The 27,699-nt window shown below is 53.4% G+C and overlaps 1 protein-coding gene across 8 annotated transcripts in view; it reads left to right on the forward strand.

Moving 5' to 3' along the window:
- The window catches only part of ATP9B (ATPase phospholipid transporting 9B (putative)), a 288,436-nt gene extending 267,089 nt beyond the window's left edge, over window positions 1–21,347 (forward strand). For 6 of the 8 annotated variants that reach the window (XM_064371986.1, XM_064371988.1, XM_064371990.1 and 3 more), the window contains 5 exons: window positions 9,144–9,252; window positions 16,907–16,964; window positions 17,961–18,164; window positions 19,336–19,368; window positions 20,824–21,347. In XM_064371986.1, coding sequence (XP_064228056.1) covers window positions 9,144–9,252; window positions 16,907–16,964; window positions 17,961–18,164; window positions 19,336–19,368; window positions 20,824–20,960 — 541 coding nt within the window. In that variant the 3' untranslated portion in view covers window positions 20,961–21,347. Of the gene's footprint in view, window positions 1–9,143; window positions 9,253–16,906; window positions 16,965–17,573; window positions 17,845–17,960; window positions 18,165–19,335; window positions 19,369–20,823 lie in introns of those variants that run through there. The other 2 variants (XM_064371987.1, XM_064371991.1) reach the window with 2 other exon arrangements.
- Window positions 21,348–27,699: the final 6,352 nt, after the last annotated feature.

Here is a 27,699-nt window from a genome sequence, read left to right on the forward strand (position 1 = left end):
TCAGTAGTTTGAGATCATCTTGGCTAACACGGTGAAACCCCATCTCTATTAAAAACACAAAAAACTAGCTGGGCATGGTGGCACGTGCCTGCAGTCCCAACTACTAGGGAGGCCGAGGCAGCAGAATCACTTGAACCCAGGATGTGGAAGTTGCAACAAGCTGAGATTGTGCCACTGCACTGCAGCATGGGCAGCAGAGCAAGACTCTGTCTCAGGAGGAAAAGAAGTAACTTTGAATAAAGTAGGTAAGAACTTGGAAAAATCCTTGCATGTGGCTTCAGGCTTCTCTCACCCCAGCCCTTCGTTTTGGCACAAGTGCCTACACTTCAGGCCCCTTCTTGCTATAAACACACAGGGAATAACTCCCATGATAGGAAACATTGCAGACTCTTTGTGGCCCACAAGGAAACCGCCATCATCAGCCCTGGGCTAGGCGGGCCACCCGAGGCTCCCTCAGCCCAGGTGTGAGGGAGCGCAGGACAACGCTGGGCATCCGGGGTGTCAGCTTGAGCCATATTTCATGTCTCTCCGTGACCAAAGAAGGTCCCAGCAACTTACCAACTCATAGCCTGTACCACTGATGGAAATTTTGGTAGGATTTGTGCTAACATTCTCAGCTTTCCAGTAATTCCAATAGTGTTTCACATAGTACTTCAAACAAAGGTGAAAAATCCTAAAGGTACAGTAAGCTCTAACTCTTTTTAAATAAGTTTTCCCATGCCTGCATCTTTGCAGTAATTATTACAATTAGTTACCTTTTTTTCGGGGGCGGGGGGCGCGGGGAGAACAGAATCTTGCTGTCACCCAGGCTGGAGTGCAGTGGCATGATCTCAGCTCACTGCAGTCTCTCCCTCCTAGGTTCAAGTGATTCTCCTGCCTCAGCCTCCCGAGTAGCTGGGATTATAGGTATGCACTACCATGCCTGGCTAATTTTTGTACATTTTCAGTAGAGATGGGGTTTTGCCATGTTGGCCAGGCTGGTCTTGAACTCCTGACCTTAGGTGATCCACTCACGTTGGCCTCCCAATGTGCTGGGATTACAGGCATGAGCCCCTACGCCTGGCCTAGTTACTTTTAAATAGTATCGAATTTGCTAATTGCACCTTGAGTTTGAACAATGTGTTTCTTCTTTGGAAGTCATAAAAAAGCATAACCGTTCTCACTTTCTTTCTTCATATTTTAAAAATTGTGGATTTGAAACATTAAAAGGAAAATGTGGGGCACCGTGGAGATTATTCTTTAAAGAACTGCTGCCTGGGTTAGTGAGGCCTGGGCGCCTGCCCCACGGCCCAAGTGCGCCACAGCGTCCCCAGCTCCCGTTCCGAGAGCTCTTCTTTATATTAGGCTTTAGGTAAAGTAACTTGGAGTGTCCGTCATGAGAGAAATGCCTGTGACTTTCTTAAGCATTCACACTCTGAATTCGGTTAGGTGGGAGATTGGAAGGGGCGATGCTTTTAAGTTAAGCTTCTTTGAAAATAAGTAACAAGTTTGCCTTCACCTAGAAAATCAATATCAAGAAGTGAGCAAAAACCAACATGATGTTTTTACAAAATAACATAACTAGACCAAAATCATGTCTCTGAAAGAGAAACTGGCTCTAGAAACTAGAATCGTTGATAGATTTACCATGGTTTTCCTCTCTATTCATTTCATCAGCTCTGGAGGGAACTGATGGCCCAGGTGACTTTCCTGAAGCAGGAGGGGTCAGGAGCAGGAAGGACTAGCGTACATTCAGTGCACAACAGGGAGACCCAAAGAGGGGCCAGGGACCCCGGGGGTGGGGACGGGGAAGCCTAAGGTGGCGGGGGATGGGGCAGCAGGAGGGGCTGGGAGAGACAGGACAGCCTGGGGAGCTTCCTGTGACCCCCGAAGCCCACCCTGCCCTCGCACCCCAAGCGGGCGTGGGGAATGCAATGCCCTCCCCCAGGAAAAGAGCTCCTAGGCCAAGTCCTCTTGGGGAACCCCTGGTGGGTGCAGCACTGTGCACCTTAGACGTTTGAGACAGAGGCTCCGAGACAGACTCCTGATCTCGCGTGCTCACAGCTCATGTTCTACAAAAGTGCTTTGGGGAACGCTAGTCTGAACTGGCCGGAGGTATCTCCCCAGTGATGTCAGCAGTTCCCTGCAAGGACCTCCCACTCAGCACCACGCTGTAGCAGCCATTCCTAGGTGTGGGTCTCCTTTATATCCTTGCTAGCGACTCAGATGGAGAGCCTGTGAGCGCTCTCGTTAAAGTTAGAGTGAACCTTAATTGAGCACCAAGAGGGTACCTGACATTCCCAGAGAGAGCTCTGGGCAGGAGGAGCACGGGGTCCCCAGGGAGCCGTGTGCAGACCTCAGGAACAGGAGGCTCTGTGGCCTTATCAGAGAGGGTCTTGAGAACTGCTTCCAGCCGTGATTGGTATAACCGGAAACAGATTTATCTTCCAAGCCTAATCAAGTGGGAAACATGAGAAGACGTGAAAACACGTGAAATAAATGTTTTCAGACATTGGATAAGAAGGAGTAGGGACGGGTGCCTCAGAGAAAGAGAACAACTCTCTCCCATGTGGAGCCAGCAGCCAGAGAGCCTTGAAAGCTCGGCGTTCCAGGAGTCCTTGCACCTGCTGCCAGGTTTGTCGGAGTGAGCTTCGGCGTGCAGCCCTCAGAGGAGCGCCGGGCTCTGGTGGATTCCAGGCCCAGCCTGTGCCAAGGTCAGCACAGATTTCCTTAGTGCCAACATCGTGACGCACTGAGAATAAGTTGACATATGGACTTTATAAAAATTAAGTTTTTGCTCTTCTAAAGACAGTACTAAACAAGTAAAAAGGCAGATGAGAAGAAAATACTTTTAATACATAGCTTATCATCTTCAATTCAACCATAAGACAAACAACTCAGTGTTTTTTTCCAAGTGAAAGATTTGAACATCCATCACAAAAGAAGACATAAGAATGGCCAGTAAGCACAAGAAAGTGTCTTTAGCATCACCAGTTACCAGGAAAAATCATTTTTTCTTTAGCATCACTAGTTACCAGGAAAGATAATTTTTCTGTTTTTCTTCCTGAGATGGAGTCTTGCTCTCTTGCCCGGGCTGGAGTGCAATGGCATGATCTCAGCTCACTGCAACCTCTGCCTCCCAGGTTCAGACAATTTTCCCGCCCCAGCCTCCCAAGTAACTGGGATTACAAGCACGCGCCACCATGCCCTGCTAATTTTTGTATTTTTAGTAGAGATGGAGTTTCATCATGTTACCCAGGCTGGTCTTGAACTCCTGACCTCATGATCCACCTGCCTCAGCCTCCCACAGTGCTGGCATTACAAGCGTGAGCCACCAAGCCCGTCCGGGAAAGATAACTTAAAGCTACAGAGAGAGAGAAGGCTCTTCCACCGGAGGCCATGCGGAAGGGCTGAGGGGCGTGTTGGCGGGTGGGCAGCAGGACGTCACTGCTGGCGAGAGTGCAGACAGTTGGTCGAGCTGCTTCAGAAAGCAGGCTGGCAGTTTTTATGAAATTAAACGTTAGCTGCCATAGGCCCCAGCAACCCCCCCTCCTCAGTGTTCACCCAGGAAAAAGGAAAACACTCATGCTACCACGCAGACCCTTGCAGGGACTCTGACAGCTTCATCTGTGATATCCACAGACTGGGAAGACACAAACGTGGCTGGTTGGGGGAAGAGCTGCACCGTGTCCGTAGCGCAGGGCACTGCCCCGCAGCACAGAGAAAGCAGAGGACACTCGGCAAGGTGGGCGAGCCCTGACACCGCCCAGAGAGATGGCGGAGCCCACCTGGAGAGAGCAGAGACCCGCCCAGCCTGCCCAGAGAGAGCAGCCAGGTGCTAGAGAGCTCGCAGCAGTGAAGGAGGCAGGGGTCTCCCACCCGCCCGTCAGTCCCCCTCCTTCCGGGTGACAGGTGCTCTGCGCATGATCACATGGCGGTTCCATGACACTCGTCAAACTCATCACACACGCTGAAAGGTGCACCTCAAGAGAGGTTTATACAAAGGAGGCAGCGGTGGGTTTTTTTGTTGTTAAAGGTTGAAGAGATTGGGAAATTTCTAGCATAAATAAAGCAAGAGCTATACAGAACTCAATCGTGACTGCACATAATCCTGCCTGGTGCTGTGAGTGAGTCACAGGCAGATCGCCTGAGTGGCCGCAGGGGACAGAGTTCTCACCCGTCAGAGGGATGACCCGCCATCTTTCCTCGCGGTTGGGCTCTTCTTGAATTATTTGGCCCTGTTCCTAAATTCTAAGCAGAGTAGGAGTTGTTCAAAGAAAATTAACAAAATGAAGATTTGGAGGAAAGTCCAACAGTGCTGTACAAGTTGAACCTAATAAAGAGATTAAAGGTTGAATTTCTGTGTTCAGTGCCCAGCAGCAGCCCATCAAGAAAACAGAAGGATATGAAATCGACTAAAAGTTCCTTAGAAGAAGATGGTTCTGTAGAGCCCACAACAGTGTAAAAAATAGAACAGTCTGCGTTTAGCGACCGTGGAATCTCAGTCATATTAAAACGGAATGCAGCCTTTAGATATCCACGTGTTTTCAGGGCTAAAAGGCGTAGGGCTGTGGTGGCCCCACAGGGTCGTGGGGTGTCCCTTATGCTGTGTTGAGGTGCAGGATCCAAGAGGTAAAGAGACAGGACACTGAAGAACTGGTGAAGAGCATCTGGACTCGGGGGGCCATGCCACTTGTGAGCGGAGATCAGCAGCGGCCCCCAAATGCCCAAGAGCATCTGTATTTATTAGGTACAAGCAGGGGGCAGGGTCGTGCCTGAGGTCATCATCTATAGGCTTAGTGATAGGGCATACATGATCACATGAGTTACAAGCGAGGGGACCACCCCATTATGTCACCTGGGCAGAGAGGTGGGCCGTGCGCAACCGGGGGCCGTGCCATGCCCAGTAGTAGAGGGTCATGTACAGAAAAGGGGTCCATCCCCATTAGGTCACCGAGCCAAGGAGGTGGGCTGTGTGCAGCAGGTGTTGTGCACACACTTCTTATCTGGGGGCTGGAGACTTCAAAGGGTTTCTAATAGGATACTGTAAGCCATCGCAGGGGGAGCTGACAGACCTGTGCTCTTCTCAACGATATTTATGGGAGGATGACTTGAGCTAGCACAGAAGCGAGAAAAGGCTGACGGGGTGTACAGCCGCCGTGACTGGTCACACCAGAGGGGTTCCTCTCCCTCGGTTCCTCCCAGGATCTCAGGCCTGAGGCCAACTTTCCACAGGAACTGGATGCAAGGTGCTACAACTCCTTTATCAGGAGGAGCGGCTCCTGCTCCAAGCCTGCCATACAGCGTGTGCCCTTTCATGCAGGGATGCCACCGCCTGGGTCTTTGGTTCTCGTCCTGGTCTGGCTGTTTTCCCATGTACAGCTTCTGTTCTGTGACTCCTCTAGGCATTCCTCCTACTACAAACTACTGTATGGTTATATGGAAGGATTCTATAAATCAGCACTAAATATGTCGGTACAGCTCCGACTACAATACCTATATGATTATATAGAAAGATTATATGGAACTAAGTATGCTAGATATAAGTATTCAGTATGATTATATAAAGTAGACATATGTAAGCAGTAAGTTACACTTCAAGCACTAATTCTATAAACTAATATGTAATTATATATGCAGGATTATATAAAGGACACAGCTTAGTAATAATACTATAAACTAAGATATTCTTCAGGCACTAGTTGTGTCTGGGGTCTGGACAGTTCTCCTTCCTCAGTGCCCATGGGGGGTGTTACCCACAAAAAGCTACCGTGGCATCACAGGTTTTTTCTGGTTCTCTGCCACGGGATAACTTTCCCAACTTGAATGCTTTCTCATAGGTGAAATGTCATTTAACATAACAAACCAAAAAAAAAAAAAAAAAAACACAGCCAAGTGCAGTGGCTCCTGAAGTGGCACTTTGGGAGGCCAAGTTCGGAAGACTTCTTGAGGCCAGGAGTTTGAGACCAGCCTGGGAAACATGGCAAGACCCTGTCTCTACAAAATAACAGTAGCCGGGCATGGTGGTGCACACCTGCGGTCCCAGCTGCTCAGGGGGCTGAGGTGACAGGATCACCCGAGCCCAGGAGGTCAAGGCTGCAGTGAGTCTTGATCGCACCATTGTACTCCATCCTGGGCCACCGAGAGAGACCCTGTCTCAAAACCAACCAACCAACAAACCAGCTGCACTTCCAGGGCAGTAGGAGGTGGGGTAGCTGGGTTGCTCCCCGCTCCTGCTAAGTTCAGTGAGAAACTGGGGCATCACACACAGAAGGCTCTGAGTGGGGAGCGAGGTGAACAGGGCGGTGGGGCCCGTGGCTCCAGGGAGCAAGGCAGAAAGAGCTCCCTGGGTTTTCCAACAGCTGGAGCCAAAGGAGCAGGCAGCCTGGAAACGGCCCTGGGTGCGGAAATTTAAAATCTAAAAGTCCCATTGAGGTCCCAGCCTCTCCAACCGCAGGTCCACGAAAGGGTCACCAGGAAGACAGATGACGTGTCTTTCAGATGCTCATCACACTATTCCAGTCAGATGCCAGGGAAAGGCTGTGCCCACCTCCCCTCACCAAAAGGCAAATGGAGAGCTGAGCGTGCCACTTCATGAGATGCAGCTGCGCCCCCATCTCCAGGGTGATGGAATGGGAGGCAGGACTCCATCCCCAGTGTCTCGGTAGTGAGCCCTCAGTGTCACTGGAGGCCGAACGGGGAGTGCGAACTCCTGCCCCTGCACAGCAGCCGGACAGTGCTCTCCTCTCCCCGCCAAAGCAGGGCCAGGACCCTCCAGAAAATGCAGAGTCTCGTATGCAATACCCAGAACGTGGAGGTTTCCATCAGAGTCACTTGCTATACCAAGAACCAGGAAGATTTCAAGGTGAATGGAAAGACAGTCAGTAGAAGGCAGCCCTGAGATGGCAGAGACATTAGCATTCTCTGACAAAGGCTGGGAAACAGCCACGGAACGTGCTCTAAAGAGAAATTACAAACACGCTGGAGCAAACGGCACACGGAGCAGCCCAACAGACAAGATGCAGAACAGAACCAAATGCAAATCTTAGACATGAAAAATAGCCCAGACAAAAAATGCCGTGGCCGGGCTCAGCAGCAAAACAGAACGGACAGATGACAGATGCAGCGAACTGGAGACTGAAAAGCAGAAAGTGCTTAGTGAACAACAGAGAAGAAATTGACCAAAAAAAAGGATCAGAGCCTCAAGGACATGCAAGGTGGACTCTGCACCGTTTGCACCGCGGGAGCCCCGGCCTCTGCACCGTTTGCACCGTGGGAGCCCCGGCCTCTGCACCGTTTGTGGAGCCCCGGCCTCTGCACCGTTTTTGCCCTGGGAGTTCCAGGGGAGGAGGGACAGGCTAGGAAAGTACTTGAAGGAATAAGGGCTGAAAACCTCCCAGATTTGGCCAGAGACGTAAATGTACAGGTTCAAGAAGGTAAGCAAACCCCGAACAGGATGAATTCAGAGAAATTCCCACTAAGATAATCATAATCAAACTGATGAAAACCAAAGACAAAGAAACCCCATTGAAAGCAGCAGTGAGGAGACGGTAGGTGGGGACGATTGAACAGCATGCAGGCAGAGGGACTGCAGTGCCGGGGAAGGGCCTCGTGGGCACAGATGCTGCAGCCCTGAAGGCCGCTTCTGGAATTGAAAGGGGGTATGGGCAAGACACATGTCCAGCGGTGCCTAAACAATCTCCAAACTCAGCCATGCAGGAGCAGTCCAGTTAGGAAAAGGACAGAAGGTGCAGAGACAGCCGCCCCGTGTGTCGCGCGTAGAGGCAGCCGCCCCGTGTGTCGCGCGTAGAGGCAGCCGCGCCCCGTGTGTCGCGCGTAGAGGCAGCCGCGCCCCGTGTGTCGCGCGTAGAGGCAGCCGCGCCCCGTGTGTCGCGCGTAGAGGCAGCCGCGCCCCGTGTGTCGCGCGTAGAGGCAGCCGCCCCGTGTGTCAGACGCACAGACTGCAAGGAAGCTCCTGAAACGATGCCCGCATCATGAGCCACAGGGAGACTGGGTTAGACGGCAGGACGCTCCGCCTCACACCTACCAGAATTGCAGGGAAGAGTCACGGCAACGGGACAGCTCTTGTATCACCTTAGGGTGTAAACCCTACAGTCTGGAAGATGTTTTAGCAGTTTCTTTGAAAAACTATCCCACCACCATGTGGCCTGGCGCTTACACTCCTAGGCCTGCTATCTCAACTGGCCCTCCTGTCCAGAACATACGGAAACTTCACCAAAAGACTGCAGTGAATATTTACAGCAGTTTTGTTTGTGTTAATCAAAACTAGGACTAAACCAGATGTACTTCAGTGGTTAATCAAACTGTGCTTCATTTGCCTGCCACAAAGTACTAGTCAGCAATAGAAAGAAATTAGCTATTGATACAGCAGCAACCTGGATGAATCTCCAGAGAATTGTGCTGCATAAAAGACGCCAATCCCCAGAGGTACCTGCTGTAGCGTGCCATTTGCATAGCATTCTTGAAATGACCAGATTAGAGATGGAGAACGGGTTTGTGCTTGCTAGGGGCGGGGAGAAGGTGGCAGAGGGGAGTGGTTGCAGCTATAGAGCAGCGTAGGAGGTGCCCCTGTGCGGGGGGTGCTCTGGGCGGGAGGGCCCCTGTGCGGGGGGTGCTCTGGGCGGGAGGTGTCCCTGTGCGGGGGGTGCTCTGGGCAGGAGGGCCCCTGTGCGGGGGGTGCTCTGGGCGGGAGGGCCCCTGTGCAGGGGATGCTCTGGGCGGGAGGGCCCCTGTGCGGGGGGTGCTCTGGGCGGGAGGTGTCCCTGTGCGGGGGGTGCTCTGGGCAGGAGGGCCCCTGTGCGGGGGCTGCTCTGGGCGGGAGGTGTCCCTGTGCGGGGGCTGCTCTGGGCAGGAGGTGTCCGTGTGGGTTCTGGTGGGGAGGCTCACAATGACCTGAACATAGAAAGGGAAACGTTTAAAAATCATTGTTCCACCCGTAAGCATTTGGACGTACAGAACATGTTATTGGGCCATGAGATGAATACTCAGTTCTCTGTAGTAATCTTACTTGGTTGCCAACTTGCTTTTTTGGTTTCGTGGAGTATTTTTGGTGTTTTTGGAGCTGTGCTGTAATCCACAGGTCTGTTCGTTGCTGTGCGGTACAAGTGTCTCAGGTTCATTGCGCTCTGCTGTTGGTCTTGCAGGTATGCGACCATATACACCATGTTCCCCGTGTTCTCCCTGGTGCTGGACCAGGACGTGAAGCCGGAGATGGCGATGCTCTACCCGGAGCTGTACAAGGACCTCACCAAGGTACGGGCCTCAGCAGGCGTCTGCCTCACCACGGGCACCCATGCCTGGCATTTTACGTGAGTGAGAAACAGGCCAGTCAGAGGCATTTCCAAGCATTTTTGTGAAAAACAATTCTCTGTCCTTCGAGATGTTTTTTATGTCTCCTGATTTTTTTTGGCGTTTTCCCTTTGAGTTAAATTTCAAAAGGGGAAAAACATCTCTGAAAAAAATTTTCTGAAATATTTGCAGTAAAGCTCTAATTTACATGAAATTAGGATTGTAAAGGATGCTCTAACCATTGTGGAACTTCTGTGAAGTGAGCTCACCAAATGTCAGAGAAGAGCTCACTTCGTAATTTCTGTCGAAAGGCTCCCCGGGCGGCCTCGCTGCACCTGCCGTGGAAGTAGCGTTCTGGAGCCGGGGGTCCTGGGCCACGTGCTTCCTGTGTATTTCCAAATCTGTCAGTAGTCGTGGACTTCAGAATTACATCTGAAAAGCGATCGACAATACGCTTGTCCCTGAGATCCATAGGCTATTTTTTCAGTGATGCCACAAGAAAAAAATCCAACCCAGAAAACTTCAGTCACCTGAAACTCTGTAAAAGATGCATTTATGTGGCTTAAAACTGTGCTGTGTTAGGATTAAAATATTCTTAAAGGAGGCTTTGAATTCATCATATTCTTTACGACAGCGTATTTTATAGCGTAGGGCACGTAAGGATGCAAGGTAGATGGAAGAGAGACAGCTCTCCAGACACAGGTCGTGCTAACGCTGGTATTTCCCACAAAGCTAGCTTTTATGAACCAACGCTGAGAACAAAATCCACTAATCCTCAATTAAATTTAGATTTACAGTCGATAAATGACAGGCGTCTGAATTATCAGCTCAGATTTTTAAAGCAGTACCTGTATGGTAAAGAATGAGGTTAGGCGTTAGAGAAAGTAGACTTCAGTTAAGCTAACGACTAACAGATTCTAGTCCAGCTAACCACTGATTAACCAACTAGATTCTTACCTAGCTAATCACAAACTAAGAAACTAGACTCCTGTCTATCTAACTAGTAACTAATAAACTGTATCTAATGCAGCTAACCACTAACAAACTAGACTCTTACTTAGCTAACCACTGACCGACAAACTAGACTCTAGTTTCCAGCTAACCCACTCAGAGAGGTGCTGGGTAAGTCGTGTTAACATTTTGATTCCTTGATGTTATTGTAAGGGTCTAATGAAATAAAGACTTTAAGGTTTCTTGAAAAAAATATAAAATTCCCAATACTGTTATAATCAGGACAGATAAAGCTAGTTCACCAGTATCACATAAAATGTAAACGCCAAGCATTATTTGAAGGGGACGCCGTCCTGACCACCGGGACACATCAGCCCAGGCCACACCTATGACAGCTGGAAGAGAGACCGGTTTAGCATCTTAAACTGATGAAAGCACTGTGATAAAGTGCAGCACAGTGGGGAGCAAGCTCTGAAACTTCGGGCAGCTCGTGTGAAGCTGTGTGTCCTCATTCCCAGAGACTCCAAAATGTTCGCCTGAATGCTGCCTTACACACGTACGGGTGTGCAAACAAACGGGTTTCGTGTTCGAGCGTAAACCTCGGTGTGCTGCGCTGCCCCAGGCAGCCAGCCCCAGGCGGGGTGAAGGGCATGAGGCGCCTCGTAGCTGCAGCTGGTGCTCCTGGATCGCTGTGCTGGGACAAACGTGCGGGCGGGACTGTGATGCCGCAACCATCTTGACCAGCTGTTGGAGTCAGGCAATGACACGTTTTTACTGTTTTCAAGGATTTAGATTGTACCTACTGGCATCTTTCTTTATGGATGTCTAGACCATTCCAGTAACAAGATGTTCATAGGGCCACAGGTGTCTGACGGAGCAGGTAATTATCCCTAACCGTGGCTGTGGAATCAGTAGGTTTCGTGGTACTCACTGGTGCCATTGTAAACAAAGGGGATACCCAGTTTGCTTCCGACTGAGTTGGATCTCATTAAAGGTATGAAATTTCCATTTTTGTTAAGGTGATCAACAATTTGGAATGTTCCAGAATCCTAAAGTCAGGACGTCATGCCTACATTTTTTCGACAAGAATTCAGTCACTCATTTTCTCTGAGCTTCTTTTCTTCAAGATCTTACCTGCATTTTATCTTTTTTTAAAAAAAAATCTACTGCACTTCAAATCCTTTGAAAGGAAAGTAGCACTGAAGTACTGAGCCACTAAAGTGAATAAAGTTTGGTTATTTTTTCTTATTGAAGCTAAATTCTGTTACTTCCAAACAGTTTGCCAAGGTAGCATGGACTGCAGCACTTTGCGTCGCTGTCTGATGATCAGGGCGGCTGGAGACTGGACGAGCCGACGCAGCCTATCCCAGTCAGCGAGTGTCCACAGACACCGAGTCCAGCCCGGACTCGGAGGTGGACTCAGGCGCCCGCGGTGTCGGACAACATAGCCTTGTCCTCAACAAGCCTGCGTCCTAGTCAGGATGAGAATGCAGTTAATCAGTAGTGTAGAACAACAGAGTAGAGGGTTGCAGACTGAAATGCGAGTGACTGACCTGCAAGTGCCGGTCCAGTCCGTTCTGAGCCACAGATCTCAGGTCACCGTAAATTTATAAAAGACCTTCAGAGGCAAGCCAGGGAGGCAAGGCGGGCACGCCCTGCGCGCAGGAAGAGACTCAGCTGGAGATAAAATCTGTTGTTTCTGTGTAGTTGATAGCCAGTCCTTTCCATGTAAAAGTGTGAATAATGCACGATTAGAAACCTCGCTTACTGTCCTAATGAGGTGAGCCAGGCTCGAGCATCGACATTTGTCCCTGCTCTGTCTCCACAGCCGGAGCCCTGCACGGACACAGTATCTGTTCAGTAAGTGTTTGGTAAACCGGTGAGGCAGTGAATGAATCAGGAAACCAAGAGGCAGGATTTCCCTCGTTTTCCTAAAACTACATAGCTTTTATTCTCTACAGAAAATGGTATCTTTGCAACATATGTTGTTGTTCTTTTGAAGCTCAAATTCTGCTTTGAACTATTAAACTTCACTCAGATGAGTTCAGGCGCTTGATTTTCTGGATGCTGCCAATAAGACACGAAACTGACCTGCTGTGTCTCTCCTGACTCTGCGCATGCCTTCATGTATCCTGAGTGGCCTGTGACCTGTCACAGAAGCTACATGGCTCTGAGATCCAGGCCTCAGGACTAGGCAGGTGACCCTCGTTAACTGAGCCAGCCCACGTGGTCCCAGCATACCCAGACTGTGGCTGTGAATTTTGTTACCAATTCATAGGCTTACAGGACCAGCTAATTACAGAGACATTTGACTTGTAGTTGTGCTGATTGTCAAGATAGCAAGTATCATACAGTTCTTCATAAAATCTTTAAACCGTTGGGCGTTGAACTGTTCAGACACTTCACTATGTTTTATTTCCTGTACAGGACTTTCAAATGGTTCTGTCTTTTGAAATGTATAATCGTATACTTACATACTTTTCAAAATAATAGTGAATAAGGCAATAAAAAAATTTGAAACCGAATAGAAAGGAGGAAATAAAAATATCTCTGTAGATGCAATAATTTTCTATGTAGAAAATCCCAGGGAATCCACACACATACACACACAACCTCCTGTGCTGGTAAACGCCATCACGTTTCAGGATACAAGGAATAATTTTTCAAAATCATTTTTGATTCTGTATATACTAACAGTGAATAATTGGGGTTTGAAAAAGTTTTTAGACATTTATAATAATACATTTAAGCATTTATGATAATACCTGAAAGTGAAACACGGACGCGTAGCTCTGACACAATGCCCGCAGGCTGTGTGTGCCGCAGACCAGACAGCACTGAGGAGAGCAGCCGTGAACGGCGTGAACGGATGCGCGTGGATCCAGGGCCTCAGTGCTGTTTCACATTGACAAGCTCATTCCAGAATTTACACGGAAAGGCAGGGGAACTCGAATCGCCAAAACAATTTAGAAAAAGAACAAAGTTGGAAAACACACTACCTGATGTCCAGCCTCACTGAAAACAATAATCAGTTAGACAATGTGTTATTGGCAAAAGGTCAGACGAAAAGTTCAGTGGAACAGAAAAGAGAGCCCAGAAATACACTCACGTCTGTCAGATGACCTTTGGAGAAGAGGTGTGTCTGCAGATGTTGGGACGCGACTGGTCGCCCACGAGCAGCAGACCCGCAACCTCATGCGAAAACCCACCCAAAATGGATCCTTGACCTGTTGGTAAAGCTCTAAACCTTCCAGAAGAAAATACACAAAAAATGTGCCTGACTTTGGGTTAGGCAAAGAGTTTTTAGATAGATCAAAACCATGATCCTTAAAGGGAAAAAATAATAAATTAGACTTTGCCATCATTTAAAAGTTTTGGCCAGGCGTGGTGGCCTGTCATGCCTGGAACACCATCACTTGGGAGGCCAAGGCAGGAGGATCACTTGAGCCCGGAAGTTCAAGACCAGTCTGGGCAATATAGTGAAACTGTGTCTCTACAAAAAATAGAAAAAAAATAGCTGAGCACGGTGATGTGTTCCTGTAGTCCCAGCTCCTCAGGGGCTAAGGTGGGAGGATTGCTTGAGCTGAGGAGGTTGAGGCTACAGTGAGCTGTGATTGAGCCACTGCACTCCGGCCTGGGTAACAAAGCGAGACCTTGTCTACAAAAAAAGAGTTTTTCTCTGCAAATGATAGTGTTAAGGAAAGGAAAAATTTCCTTTTAAAGTTTTTGAATAAAATGAGCCTCATACTTAATTACAAATGAATTTCATAACCAAAGACCAAACACCCCCATTATCCAGGGAGAGAGGTGTCCCTGGGAGTGTGTGCGAGAGAACCTATTGAGGGTACGTAAATGTTTAACTCCAGAGTTTTCCGCTTTTTAAAAATCAGTAGGTGCTTTATAATAAATCACGGTGTGTTTGAATCTTCCTTTTGATACTCATATATGGTAAGGGATGGGGCTCCGTCAGCTTTTTCACACGGTAACTCTTGCAGCCTAGGAAATACTTAAATGTATTTGTCACATACTTGTCTCTCATAATTATAATTAAACTACAACTAGCATTACAGTTGGTCATTCAGAGCCACAGGTCCAGGTCGGCGCCTCTGTTCTGTTCTGTGACGGCTCAGCCTGTGTGTAAAGGTCTTCAGCAGACTCGGGCAGGTGCGGGTTCAGATGGGCCCTGAGCACTGCCCGCCACCATCCTCCATCTTCCCTGCTGTCCTCTGTGTCCCCTGAGTGTCCATAAGGATCCATCTTTCCTCTGCGCTTCTTTAAAGCACTTCCTGTCCTTAGGAGCATCTGCCCCATGGGTGGGACAGCCCGAAGTCAGGGCGGGACTCTGGGCTCTGGTCAGCAGGCTGTACTTCTAACACTACCAGCCTCCTGAGGAACCTGAGGACATCACGGAACTCCTTGAGTTTCCTCGTCTGTAAATGGAAACAACGTCTGCTCTGTGTCACCGAGAGGCTGGGCTGCGTGAGAAAATAGACGCAAAGGCACCGAGTAAACGGAGGCTTTCATGAAGACGGGGCCTCTCAATGGGCCACCTGTGACAGCTCTTGAGCACTGACGAGGAGGGGCGGTTAGTGGCTCAGCCTCTCTTCTTGGACTCTTAATATCTTCAGGGGTGTAGTGGGACAAGCAAGCCTGTGGCCCAGAGCTCCCCTGCCTTAGGCCCCTCAGACTCCCCTTTAGCCCCCTCAGAGCTCCCCTGCCTTAGGCCCCTCAGACTCCCCTTTAGCCCCCCCAGAGCTCCCCTGCCTTAGGCCCCCCAGACTCCCCTTTAGCCCCCTCAGAGCTCCCCTGCCTTAGGCCCCCCAGACTCCCCTTTAGCCCCCCCAGAGCTCCCCTGCCTTAGGCCCCTCAGACTCCCCTTTAGCCCCCCCAGAGCTCCCCTGCCTTAGGCCCCCCAGACTCCCCTTTAGCCCCCCCAGAGCTCCCCTGCCTTAGGCCCCTCAGACTCCCCTTTAGCCCCCCCAGAGCTCCCCTGCCTTAGGCCCCCCAGACTCCCCTTTAGCCCCCTCAGAGCTCCCCTGCCTTAGGCCCCTCAGACTCCCCTTTAGCCCCCCCAGAGCTCCCCTGCCTTAGGCCCCCCAGACTCCCCTTTAGCCCCCCCAGAGCTCCCCTGCCTTAGGCCCCCCAGACTCCCCTTTAGCCCCCCCAGAGCTCCCCTGCCTTAGGCCCCTCAGACTCCCCTTTAGCCCCCCCAGAGCTCCCCTGCCTTAGGCCCCCCAGACTCCCCTTTAGCCCCCTCAGAGCTCCCCTGCCTTAGGCCCCTCAGACTCCCCTTTAGCCCCCTCAGAGCTCCCCTGCCTTAGGCCCCTCAGACTCCCCTTTAGCCCCCTCAGAGCTCCCCTGCCTTAGGCCCCTCAGACTCCCCTTTAGCCCCCCCAGAGCTCCCCTGCCTTAGGCCCCCCAGACTCCCCTTTAGCCCCCCCAGAGCTCCCCTGCCTTAGGCCCCCCAGACTCCCCTTTAGCCCCCTCAGAGCTCCCCTGCCTTAGGCCCCCCAGACTCCCCTTTAGCCCCCCCAGAGCTCCCCTGCCTTAGGCCCCCCAGACTCCCCTTTAGCCCCCTCAGAGCTCCCCTGCCTTAGGCCCCTCAGACTCCCCTTTAGCCCCCTCAGAGCTCCCCTGCCTTAGGCCCCTCAGACTCCCCTTTAGCCCCCTCAGAGCTCCCCTGCCTTAGGCCCCCCAGACTCCCCTTTAGCCCCCCCAGAGCTCCCCTGCCTTAGGCCCCCCAGACTCCCCTTTAGCCCCCTCAGAGCTCCCCTGCCTTAGGCCCCCCAGACTCCCCTTTAGCCCCCCCAGAGCTCCCCTGCCTTAGGCCCCCCAGACTCCCCTTTAGCCCCCTCAGAGCTCCCCTGCCTTAGGCCCCTCAGACTCCCCTTTAGCCCCCTCAGAGCTCCCCTGCCTTAGGCCCCTCAGACTCCCCTTTAGCCCCCTCAGAGCTCCCCTGCCTTAGGCCCCTCAGACTCCCCTTTAGCCCCCTCAGAGCTCCCCTGCCTTAGGCCCCTCAGACTCCCCTTTAGCCCCCTCAGAGCGCCCCTGCCTCCAGCCCTTCCCCCCAGAGCGCCCCTGCCTCCACCCCTTGTCTCCTGCCTTCAGTTCTGCAGAGTGAAGGGCCTGGTGCGAGGACCCGTTCCATCCACCTGGGGTTATGTGTGTGACACATTCTCCAGAAAGGGCTTAAGGGTGATTTTTTACTTCAGTTGAGATGTGCCATCTTTACTGAAGAGCTGTTACCTTTTGTATCTTTTGATCTGAAGAAAACAGTAAATACAGAAATACTCGTTCACAGGAAATAAGAGAAAATGTTGGTATTGTCAGTGGCCTTTCGCCCTGGTCCGTTGAAATGTTTGCTGACATCACTCCCGGCTTACTAGAGCTACGGCTTAAACGTGAGCCAAGACGCAGGGCAACCGGAAGAGAGCATAAGCCTCTAACCTCAGATGGGCACCAGCGGACACGTGCGGTGCCCAGGCAGCTTCTTGAGGATCCGGGTGTTGGGAAGGTGCCCTGAGATGCTGGTGTACCCGTGGCTGGGACGGCGTGGATGGGGTTTCGGACCCGGGCCTTTCAGAGGTGACCCGCACCTCACTCCTGGAAGACGCGTGAGTCAAGCGTGCGGTTCTGGTGTTAACTGCGCTCTCCACTGTTTCCCTAGGGAAGATGCTTGTCCTTCAAGACCTTCCTCATCTGGGTGCTGATCAGTATTTACCAAGGTAAGACGGGACCCTTAGTTTACTGGACTAAAGATTTTTAATTTCAATCTTCTTTTAGCAATATTGTTTTTACTTCCAAATTCAATTCCAGCAGCTTAGAACGTCATCAGCAGTGAAATGCTGCCTTCTGTTTATCGTGTAAATTGATATTCCAGCAGTGTGGACTCTCTTTTTTTAACTGATGCAGGTCACCTGAAAACTGACTTGTTTTTAATTAAATGTTAATCCAGAAACGTAACAAGCACTTATCACATTGTATGCCCTGAACAATGGTTTTCTTTCATAGAGTGATAAAAAGACTTTGAGAAGTGTGAGTTATGGAAGGAGAAGCCATTAGCTGCTGTTAGTTTGGTGCTCAGATGAATGCGAGGCTGTTGAAAGTGTCCCGAACAGATAGACATATTCCATGCAAGGCATAATTATTTACACTAACTGCAGTAGAGCTATGGCTTTTCATCTAGACATTGAGAAGCTTCTCAGCCTCTACTTGACATGTCGAATCTAGCTAGGACCCTGTCTTATCTTGTCTATAATCAGAGTTTAAGTGACTCGTTCATCAGCATCAAGTGTGGGCATAGGCGTTATTCCCTCCTTTTTCTTTTTTTTGAGGTGGAGTTTCGCCCCGTTGCCCAGACTGCAGTGCAGTGGCGCGATCTCGGCTCACCATAACCTCCACCTCCCGGGTTCAAGCGAGTCTCCTGCCTCAGCCTCCTGAGTAGCTGGGATCACAGGCACATGCCACTATGCCCAGCTAACTTTTTTGTATCTTTAATAGTGACGGAATTTCACCATGTTGGCCAGACTGGTCTCAAGCTCCTAACCTCATGATCTGCCTGCCTTGGCCTCCCCAAGTGCTGGGATGCCAGGTGTGAGCCGCCGCACCCGGTCTATCCCCTATTTTTAAGGGTTCTCAGTGAGGCTGCTGTTTCCAGGCCGTGTCTCTAGCTGGCTTATGCCGTGCTCACGCGTCGTGGGAAACGCTCGTGTGTTTTTCAGGTGCCATCCTCATGTACGGGGCCCTGGTGCTCTTCGAGTCCGAGTTCGTCCACGTGGTGGCCATCTCCTTCACCGCGCTGGTGCTGACCGAGCTGCTGATGGTGGCGCTGACCATCCGCACGTGGCACTGGCTGATGGTGGTGGCCGAGTTCCTCAGCCTGGGCTGCTACGTGTCCTCACTCACTTTTCTCAATGAATATTTTGGTAAGTTGCCTTGGAATTATTTTTTGAATTGTCGTCTATTCATGATTTTGAAGCATTTTTTTACTGTTACTTCTGCATATGTTGTCTTAAATTGTGGAATATGGTAAAACCCGTATCAGGAAGTGCCTGCTCTTACCGTCCGTACACCGTGGATGAAGGCGCTGTGTCCCGTCGGTCACTGGCCGGCTCCCCCCACGACATGAGGCGCTGTGTCACGTCGGTCACTGGCCGGCTCCCCCCCCATGAGGCGCTGTGTCCCGTCTGTCACTGGCCGGCTCCCCCCCATGACATGAGGCGCTGTGTCCCGTCGGTCACTGGCCGGCTCCCCCCACGACATGAGGCGCTGTGTCCCGTCGGTCACTGGCCGGCTCCCCCCACGACATGAGGCGCTGTGTCCCGTCGGTCACTGGCCGGCTCCCCCCCATGACATGAGGCGCTGTGTCCCGTCGGTCACTGGCCGGCTCCCCCCACGACATGAGGCGCTGTGTCCCGTCGGTCACTGGCCGGCTCCCCCCCCCACATGAGGCGCTGTACCCCTGGCTCATAAGAAATGATTATTTTCAAATTATAATGTCCTAGTTATTTTTCTTCTGAAAATAAGCTTTTAGAATATCTTCCTGTATGATCATGAATCAACGTACTCAGGGTCGCATTAACACACTCGCTGCAGTGCGCTAACAAAATGACACAGACAGACACGTGCCGTGGGCGTGGGCAGGACTCCTCACCTCTCTGAGCTTCAGCTTCTGCATCTGCAAACAGGAGACGGTATCGCTTCCCGCTGGGGCCAGTCTGAAGATGAGTAGTAACGCACACATGCGTGTGCACAGAAGGCACGGAGCTCCTCCCACACCTGCGGAGCCCGGCGAGTCCTCCGACCCGTGCGCCTTCGCGGCGAGCTCCTCTCGGGCCCGCACAGGTCTCTGGCTCCTGGGAGTGCCACGGCGTGTGCTTTCACTCGCAGTAAACTTGCTGTTGTGTCTCAGCGACGTTTAGAAAGTGGTGTGCTAACAGGCAGCCAGATGCGAGGCTAAGGCTGCGCCGAGCACGTGTCTTGCTCTGCCGTTCTATTGCTTTCTAATGTGTTTCTTATTTGTTTGCTAACCCCTTGAAGTGTCCTGGCATCTCCTTTAATCTGTCCTTTATTTTCTTTATTCCTATTTTGGAACAGGTATAGGCAGAGTGTCTTTCGGAGCTTTCTTAGGTAGGTAAAGCTGTCATTTCTTTCTAAGTATAGAAATGTAGCCAAACAATATTGATAAAGAGACTCAACCAATAACAAAAGTAACCCTTCCTCTAACCCACTGCTCCTCACGCACTGTCGGATGTCACGGGAGCAGGTGGCATGTGCTTGCTCCGCTGGTCGCAGGCCCAGGTGCAGCTGACTTACCTGAGTGAGGGAGGGCCAGGGCATCCTGCCGTCTGCTGAGGATCGCATGAGCCCCTAAAACCTGTTTGACTTTGCGGCTGTAGTGGCTGAGCACCTGGAAAGCACTGTCAGGGTCTTCAGAAAATGAGTCAGCACAAGCTTCTGCCGTCCCCTTCGCGGCTCTGACCCGCCCACAGAGAGCCAGGGTTTCCCTCCTCCATTTACTTCTGCGAAGCCTCTGACTCTGCTCTGTAGATCTGTTTCTTCCATCTTCTGGAACAGTCTCAAGGGCTTTCCACCCTCTGTAGACGCGAACTGTGTGCGTATCCCATTTCTCAGATGCGTCTTCCCATGAGGAATTTCAGTAGCCTGGTCCTCACCAGCACAACTTGGGTGTGACGAGCACACGGGTTCTTCTGCGGAGATTTGGGAGGTGAGGGGTCAGGACATTCTGGATGGCCGGGCCGAGAGCCTTTAAGAGCAGACTGGTCCGAGGATTTGTGTTGCAAATATGGAACTGCAAGCGGCCCTCTGTTGCCCCGAGCCCCCCATAAAGTCAGCTCTACCTTAAAAAAAAAGGCCAGCCTAGATCGCCGAACAAACTGCAGAGGTTAGGTGAGTTGGTGTCACATCCCTAAGCACCACAGCTGGCACTTCAGTGCCTCAGAAAATTCCGCCACAGAGCGTTGTCTACCCATCTAGTGGTATTTGGTGATGTTAGTCATCTGCAGCCTGTTTTAGGGGGGACGGAGTCTCACTCTTGTCACCCAGGCTGGAGTGCAATGGCATGATCTCAGCTCACTGCAACCTCCACCTCCCGGGTTGAAGCGATTCTCCTGCCTCTGCCTCCCCAGCAGCTGGGATTACAGATGCACACCACCACACCCAGCTAATTTGTGTGTGTGTGTGTGCGTGCACGCACGCACACTTAGTAGAGATGGGGTTTCACCATGTTGGCCAGGCTGGTCTCAAACTCCTAACCTCAAGTGATCCACCCACCTCGGCCTCCCAAAGTGCTGGCATGAGCCACGGTGCCCAGCCTACAATCGCTTTATAATGCTGTGGTTTTGTTTTTTCCATTAAAAGAATGCATTATGCCCAGTATGCAGGGAAAACAATTCTACCGTCAAGAAAAACCTGGGGTTGAGCACCGGGCCTGGCCCTGTAAATGCCCAGTGATGCTTTCATGAAGCTGAAGGGGACCGCCCAGTGGCCTGGTCAGGTCTGTGGCCATGAGGGCCCAGGGCTTCTTGGTCGGCTCTTACCTTTTTCTCTGTTTCCTGCCAACAGATTTTACCTTTATCACCACCGTGACCTTCCTGTGGAAAGTGTCGGCCGTCACCGTAGTCAGCTGCCTCCCGCTCTATGTCCTCAAGTACCTGAGGCGCAAGCTCTCTCCTCCCAGCTACTGCAAGCTGACCTCATAAGGGGCCGTGCACCCCCAGCAGGCTGGCCCCGGCACCGCCACCCTTTCCAGTGATCACAGGGTTTGCCATTGCTACCAAGCGCGTGCCACAAGAAAGGGAGAGCACGCTGGGCGAGCCCAGCCCACGGGTGCTGGGATGGGCTCTCCCTCCTCTCAGTGTGGGGTGAGCCCAGGGCACAGATGCTGGGACAGGCGCTCCCTCTCAGTGCGGGGCTTCACCCCCACCAGGCGAGCCCAGGGCACAGTTGCTGGGACAGGCGCTCCCTCTCAGTGCGGGGCTTCACTTGAGTTTCTACTAAAAACGATCCCTAATTATTTCACTATTACTGTGAAGGGTTTGTCTTACTCTGGCAGTCTGATAATTAGAATGAAAGTTTAATGTCTGCAATTCCCTAACATCCACATTCTTTCTTTGATGTTAAAACATAAAGTCGTTCCCACCCAAATGTAATGAAACGGAGGCTCCACGAAGGCCCGTGTCCACGTCAGCTGCAGCTGTCCCTCAGACGGGCTGCCCTGTGGCCGTCCCTGTGGCTTGCCCTTGGCTCAGACACACTCGTTTTATACTCGCGTTTCTCTTTTCAGCAGAAACACTCAAGTTATTGAGTCCTCACATACAGAGCTGTTCTCACACTAAAGGCACGTTGCACAAACGGGCGTTTCCAAGCATCACTCCATTGCAGCCCCCAGTGTAAATCCTCACCCAGAGACTGCTGCCACCACCGTCTTTCCCATCCTCTGCACATTCGTAAAACCACACTCGAGCACCATTTCTAGGTGTAGAAGCAGCTGTCCTGTGAAGCTCACATCCCCTAACACGGCCCACCTGCCTGGGAACAGGATTCCTCGTTGGCTTGGCCGAGGGCACGCCCTGATGGAGAAAGCCTGTGGAATGCCGCTCAGCCAGACCCCTTGCTTCTGTGAAGCTGGGAAGGCCTCTCGGCCGGGCGTTAGTTTTCTCTGCTCCGTCCTGCACCTGGGGTGCTCCTGGAAACCGGTGTGTGTGCCGTCTCCTGCAGCAGCGCCCCTGCTTGGAGGTCTCTGTCTCACCGGAGAGTTCCTCCGTGTTTTCTAAGGCAGGCACCGCAGTCTCTGTGCCGGGAGTTTCATGTCTTCATGTTCTACAGCGTTGTTTCCCGTCAAGGTGGGCCCCGGCACCTGAATCCTGGCTGAGCTGGGTGCCTGCGGCCCCAGGGGAGTTTCACCAACCAGCTGAGGGGCTGCCCCGCACCCACCCGCCGTCCCCCACAGCTTTTTTAGCCCCAGAGAAAGCAATAAAGCTGCCTCTCTTCCCCATACCCGTCATCAGCGCCTTTTCAATGGAACTCCTCAGCAGCTCATCTGTGCTTGAGCATTCTGAGTTTCCAGGCGGGCCTGGCTCTGCGAGGATGCGATTTCCTGCATCGCCACAAGGTGTCGCTGCTGTCCGCTCAGTGATCTGGACGCGTCTGGTCCTGGCGGAGGCTGCCTGGGATTTTCCCTTCTGCGCACCGAGTCGGGGTCACCCTGAAGTCGCTTCCTGGCTGGGGCTGGCTTGGCTTTCACGTGTCTTTTTCACTTCTGCCGGAGCAGCTTGCGTGAGGGGCGTTGGGCCGGTAGAAATCTTCCATAGTCCACAGCCAGCAGCCTGGGAGATGGGGTCACACACAAGCCTGGGGGGTGGAGGCCAAGTGCAAATCAGGCTGCTCCCCTCCACCCTGCTCCCCTGCACCTTGAAAAATAAACAACCCACCTGTGAAACTAATAGAATAATAGCATTGTAGATAACCTCAGAAAAGCTGAACCCCTGAGCCTACAGCTTTCAAAGATAGAAATGACCAGCCTTAGATCAAGTGGTTACTGATTGGGAACAGCTGAAGATTCATCTCAAGAAATGGAGATGTGTTAAGGGCAGGTAGAGCCTGGGGGAGGAAGGGGTCTTTTCCTCCGTCAACGAAAATCGCCCCCACCTCAGGCTGCTGCTGTGAGGGTTAAATGAATAGGAGGTTTCCGGCAGACGATGGCACGCAGCAAGGGGTCAGGACGGGGTCTGTGGCACCAATTCTCTGCTAGATTGAAGAAAATCATTGCCGAACAAAGGGTCCTTAGATGGGCATGAGACCTGGTTCCAGCTCCAGTTCAGGAGCCAGCTGGGGTCAGGCGAGGCATTGCACGGTATGTTTCCACCAGCCTTGTGGCGTGTCCTCATTGCCTTTTAGGTTCTGGACCTGGGTCAGCCCTAGACATTCTGAGCCGGCCTGCAGCCACAGAGGCCTAGGGAGAGCATTCTGCATGTCTGCAGTGGGCGGTGCTCCATGAGGAGGGACTGTTCCTTCTGCACCTGATGGGCAGTGCCCCCAGCATGCAGTGCTGCACTGGCTCCGAATCTCCAGGTTTACATGTAGAAGCGTGATCCCCACGGCCCTGTCTGCGGCCGGAAGAGCTGGTCACAGGGAGGTATGTGCTGTGGAGGAACCAGCGGGGCCAGCCGCCTCGGGGGACTCCTTGGAAAGGGGAGGTTGAAGCCGAGGCCGGGAAGATAAGAGCAAAGCCTGTCATCAGAGCGACTCACAATCAGACCCGAGACGGGGCCTGGTGCTCTGGGGTGGCGAGAGCAGAGTGCCAGGTGCTCAGCAGGGGCAGCAGGCAGGTGCCAGGAACGGTGGGCAAGGATTTGCCACTGCTGTCCACAGCCTCATCCGATTCCAGGTCACTGATGGCCATGCCTTGAGGCCCATGCTGCATTCCCAGGGCCCGTGAGCCTGTACCCCTGATGGTCACCTGTGCCTTCCTCTCCTGTGAGGGCCTACAGGGAAACTGGCAGCAAGGCCGTGACAGAGTAGACGGAACAAGCCTCTGGGCTCTGGTGACGACCTGGGGTTAGACCCAGGTGCACCCTCCCTGGGGTCGGGGCCTCCACTGGGGTCAGCGCCTCCAGAGGCCTCCTGGCACAGCTGGGCAAGCCCCTCGGTCCCACCCAGGAACACCCCACCCCCCAAGCCCCCTGCACAGGGCCAGACTCCTCCTCTGGGCACCACCCTCGGGCCTGTGTGTTGCTTTTCAGAGATGCCTTATCCTGGAGACGTCCAGATAAGTTGCGGAAGTCATGCAGAAACCACAGAGCCCCCACAGCAGCCCCCCCCACCTCACCCGCTTTCCTGGCGCAGACGTCCTGGGCCATGGTCCTGCTGCTGCAGGTGGGTGTAATTTCAGACTGTTCCACAAGGGAGAGCCAGAAGCCAAGAAATGGCACCTGCGAGGCCACCTGGGCAGACATCCCAGCTCTGGCTCCAGGATTTTGGGGGTTAGAGAAACCGATGGCTCGGGAATTCCTCTGAATATGGTGTCCTGTTGAGCCCCAGCAAGCGATCCCTGAAACTGGGTCCCCAGGAAGGCCACTTTGGTCTAGCTGAAGAGTTCCCTCCCGTCCCATGGGCACTTTTACACAGGCAGCGTCTACTTGTGTCTGAATGAGATGCATGTCCCCCGTGGAGGGTTTCAGGGGAGCTTGAGCTGGTTCCTGAGTCCTAAGTGCTCACTGCTGGTGACAGCATTTCCCACAATCGATTGTCCTGTGCATGTGGGCCTGGAAGGGAATGCAGAAACTTCCAGCCCCACCTCCACCGGGGTTCTGAGAGTTCTGGGGCCGGAAGGCTCCAAGCACTGAGCTTGTCGGCCCTGGGGATAGACATCACCTTGGCTGTGACCCAAGATGTGAACAGAAGCGCTGGGGTCCGGATCTGGAAAGGTGAGGTCAGCACAGGTGGCATCGGGACCCAACAGACCACGCCCCGGAAGAGACACACACAGCCTTTGGAGTAATCGCGCTCTCGTCAAGGAAGAGAGGGAGAACCTGAGATCAGGTGTTGCTGGAAGTCAGAAATCTGGATTTTTAGGTGAAGTCTGTTTTCAAATTGGGCTCCCAGCACTTGTTGGCATCTTTGGGTTGCACCGGGGACCGTGTGGGACACCCGTGGGGGCACTGTCGGCTGTGGCTGGTCCCCACCACCCCAAGGCCCAGCAGCAGTCGGCCTCAGAAATTCTTCCTGTCCCGAGGAGCCCACCCACAGTTTGCCTCAGTTTCTCCCTGGGGTCCCCACAGCTGTGTTTGAAGACACTGGGGAGCCAGCGGGGCTCTTGCCCTGGAGGAAGGGATGTCATGGTCCTCATGAGTTCCTCAAGCAGGGGCTGCACTGCCAGCCCTGCACGTGGAGGGAAACCCCAGGCCCCGCAGACCCCGTGTTCTTCCTCAGGGCATCCTGCTGGGGTGAGGCCTGGGAGGATGAGGACTCCTGACTTCCCATGAGCCCCCGGAAAAGACAAGCAAAACGAGAGCTGTCCCGAGCGGGCCCCACCTCTGCCACCTGCAGCTGCCCCAGCCCAGCCTGCGCAGAAGCCGAGCTCAGGCTTCAAGGAGGAGCTGCACCCCACCCTCCATCGTGGGCGCCCTCGGCCCTCAGGGACACTTTTCATTGCATTTCTGTTTTTCCCTAAAGGGTCTAGCTGTAGTCCCTCAGAAGTTGTAAACCTAACATTCAGTGCCTGTAGGTGCTGGGGAGAAAATGCTGCTCCTTCTCCTAGCTAAGGGCTTGTTCCTGTGCCCACACCGCACCTCCAGCACAGTTACAGGGACCGCGCCACCAGGAGAGGCCGAGAGAGCTTCCAAGTTCTCCTCAAAATGCGTGTCCTCTGGGCTCTGGGACCGCCCCCTTCACTTCCACAGCCGATGGGGGCATTGTGCAGACAGTGTGGGTCCACGGGGTACCAGGCCATGTGCTGATGCCAACTCCAGGCACAGATGCCCATGTGGACATTGTGAGTCCACAGGGTCCCAGACCACGTGCTGATGGCGACTCCAGGCACAGGTGTTTGTGCAGACCCTGCAGGGCTGGTGGTCAGGGGCTGTGAGGGCCCAGTCCAAGGTGCACCAGGCTCCTGGAACACCCGCCTCGCTCCTGTCCCACTGCCCTGTGTCCTGGCCTGAGCCTCGGCTTGTCCAGCTGGGGCCATCCAGGTGGGAGTGAGTTATCAGTGATGAGAGAATCGAGTCCGCAGGACAGGAGCAGGGTGCCAGTAGGGGACGTCACTGCCATGGTTCCCTCACCAGGGACACTCACTGGCTGTCTCTGGCTCTGCCCGTTTCTAGGAACCAGCTGGACCGATGCCATCCCCAGCCCCCCATGAAAATTCTTGCTGCGTCCTCTGGGCTCTGTGCCCTCACCTGTGGACAGGGCCCCCTCCTTGGCCTCCAATTTGTGACAAAATGAGAAGAATCAAAAGGCTTGTGGCAAGAGGAGAGCAGGGTGGGCTGGGGGAGAATGTCAGCCCTGGCTGAGCCGTCTTCACGTGGCCCTCAGCTCTCAGTGACCTGAAGACCAGGACCTAGCTCCAGTGTGGGGACTGTGCAGGGACCGGGGGCGTGGGGGCAGCTGTGCCGGGGAGCCAGCAGAGACAGGGCTAACGGCACAGCCCGGCTGACGGCACAGCCCGGCTAACGAGTGTGGACCAAGCACTCAGGGAAACCCAAGCAACCCTGACGCTGACTCACAGGGTGGGCGGGCAGGAAGGTGCTGGTGGCGGGAGGTAAGTGGCACCCTCCCTGGCTGTGAGGGGTGGGAGACTTGCAGGGCCGGGCAAAGGCACCCAAAATGCCGACACCTAACCACAGCCGGTGTTGGAAAGCACGTCCTGGGCCGGCCTGGGCGTCCTGTGCCTGCGTCACTCCAGCTGCACAGTGGGGCTGCAGCCTCTCCTCCGGGGCTGGCTCCGCTGCCTCGGCCCTTCCGGGCCCTCCCCAGACCCTGCTCCGATCCACAGGCCCCACCTGGGTTCTCAGAGCACTGCGGGGCAGCAGTGATGAGGAGGCGCCTGCCCCACTGCAGGCTGCCCGGAGCCCACGGCCACCCACATCATGAACTGTCGGTCCCTGGTCACTGCTGCACACCTCTGCAGCCCCGAGACGGTCACACCACCAGGAGGGGCGATCCCGGCCTGCAGCCGCCTTTGCAGGCCACCCTCTGTGCCTAGGCCAGACCCATGGCAAGGATGGAGGCACCCTGCCGCCCCCACCCCAACCTCCTGTGAGGACTGAAAGCCTGAGAACACAGGAGTGGTGAGGGGGGTCCCCCAGAGGAAACCAGACACCAGACCTGCCGAGGGCAGAGAGAGGGACAGAGGGAGAGACAGGGCCACAGCTTGCTGCTCAGCCCACTTATTTCTGGCCCCGGGGGCCTCTTGGCGCCGAGGGCGGTGGCCCTGCCCCCTGGAGGCCTCTGCAGAGCTGTCCCGTCCCACCTGTGCTGCCGTGGACATTGCAGCACCTTGCGACGCAGGCCTGCCACACTCCCCATCCTGAGGCACCCTGGGGACCCCAGTGAGGCCACCTGCAGGGAGCGCAGGCTCCATCCACGAAAAGGGGGCATGTGAGAGCGCGCTGGGAGGACCAAGGCCCCCAGGAAGCTGCAGACAGAGTCACCGCGCCATCGGAGAGAACAGAAGGGCTGGGAGAGCTACTGCCCAGCCGGTGCTCACAGCAGCCAAAGGGAAAGGTCACCCGAGTGTCTGTGGACAGAGGAGGGACCTAGAATGGGGCCCAGTCCATCCCCAGGAGACGTGACTCAGCCTTAACAAGGAATGAATTCTGACACAGGCCCCGCTGTGGGTGCATCTTGAGCACAGTGTGGAGATGCAGGCACAGAAGGACAAGCGCCATGCCAGGCCTCCCATCAGAGGCCCCGGAGTTACCAGGTCCATGGAGACAG

The sequence above is a fragment of the Aotus nancymaae genome, unplaced genomic scaffold, assembly GCF_030222135.1.
Source record: "Aotus nancymaae isolate 86718 unplaced genomic scaffold, 86718_ANA_hifiasm-v0.15.2.pri h1tg000253l, whole genome shotgun sequence".
NCBI classification, from domain to species: domain Eukaryota; kingdom Metazoa; phylum Chordata; class Mammalia; order Primates; family Aotidae; genus Aotus; species Aotus nancymaae.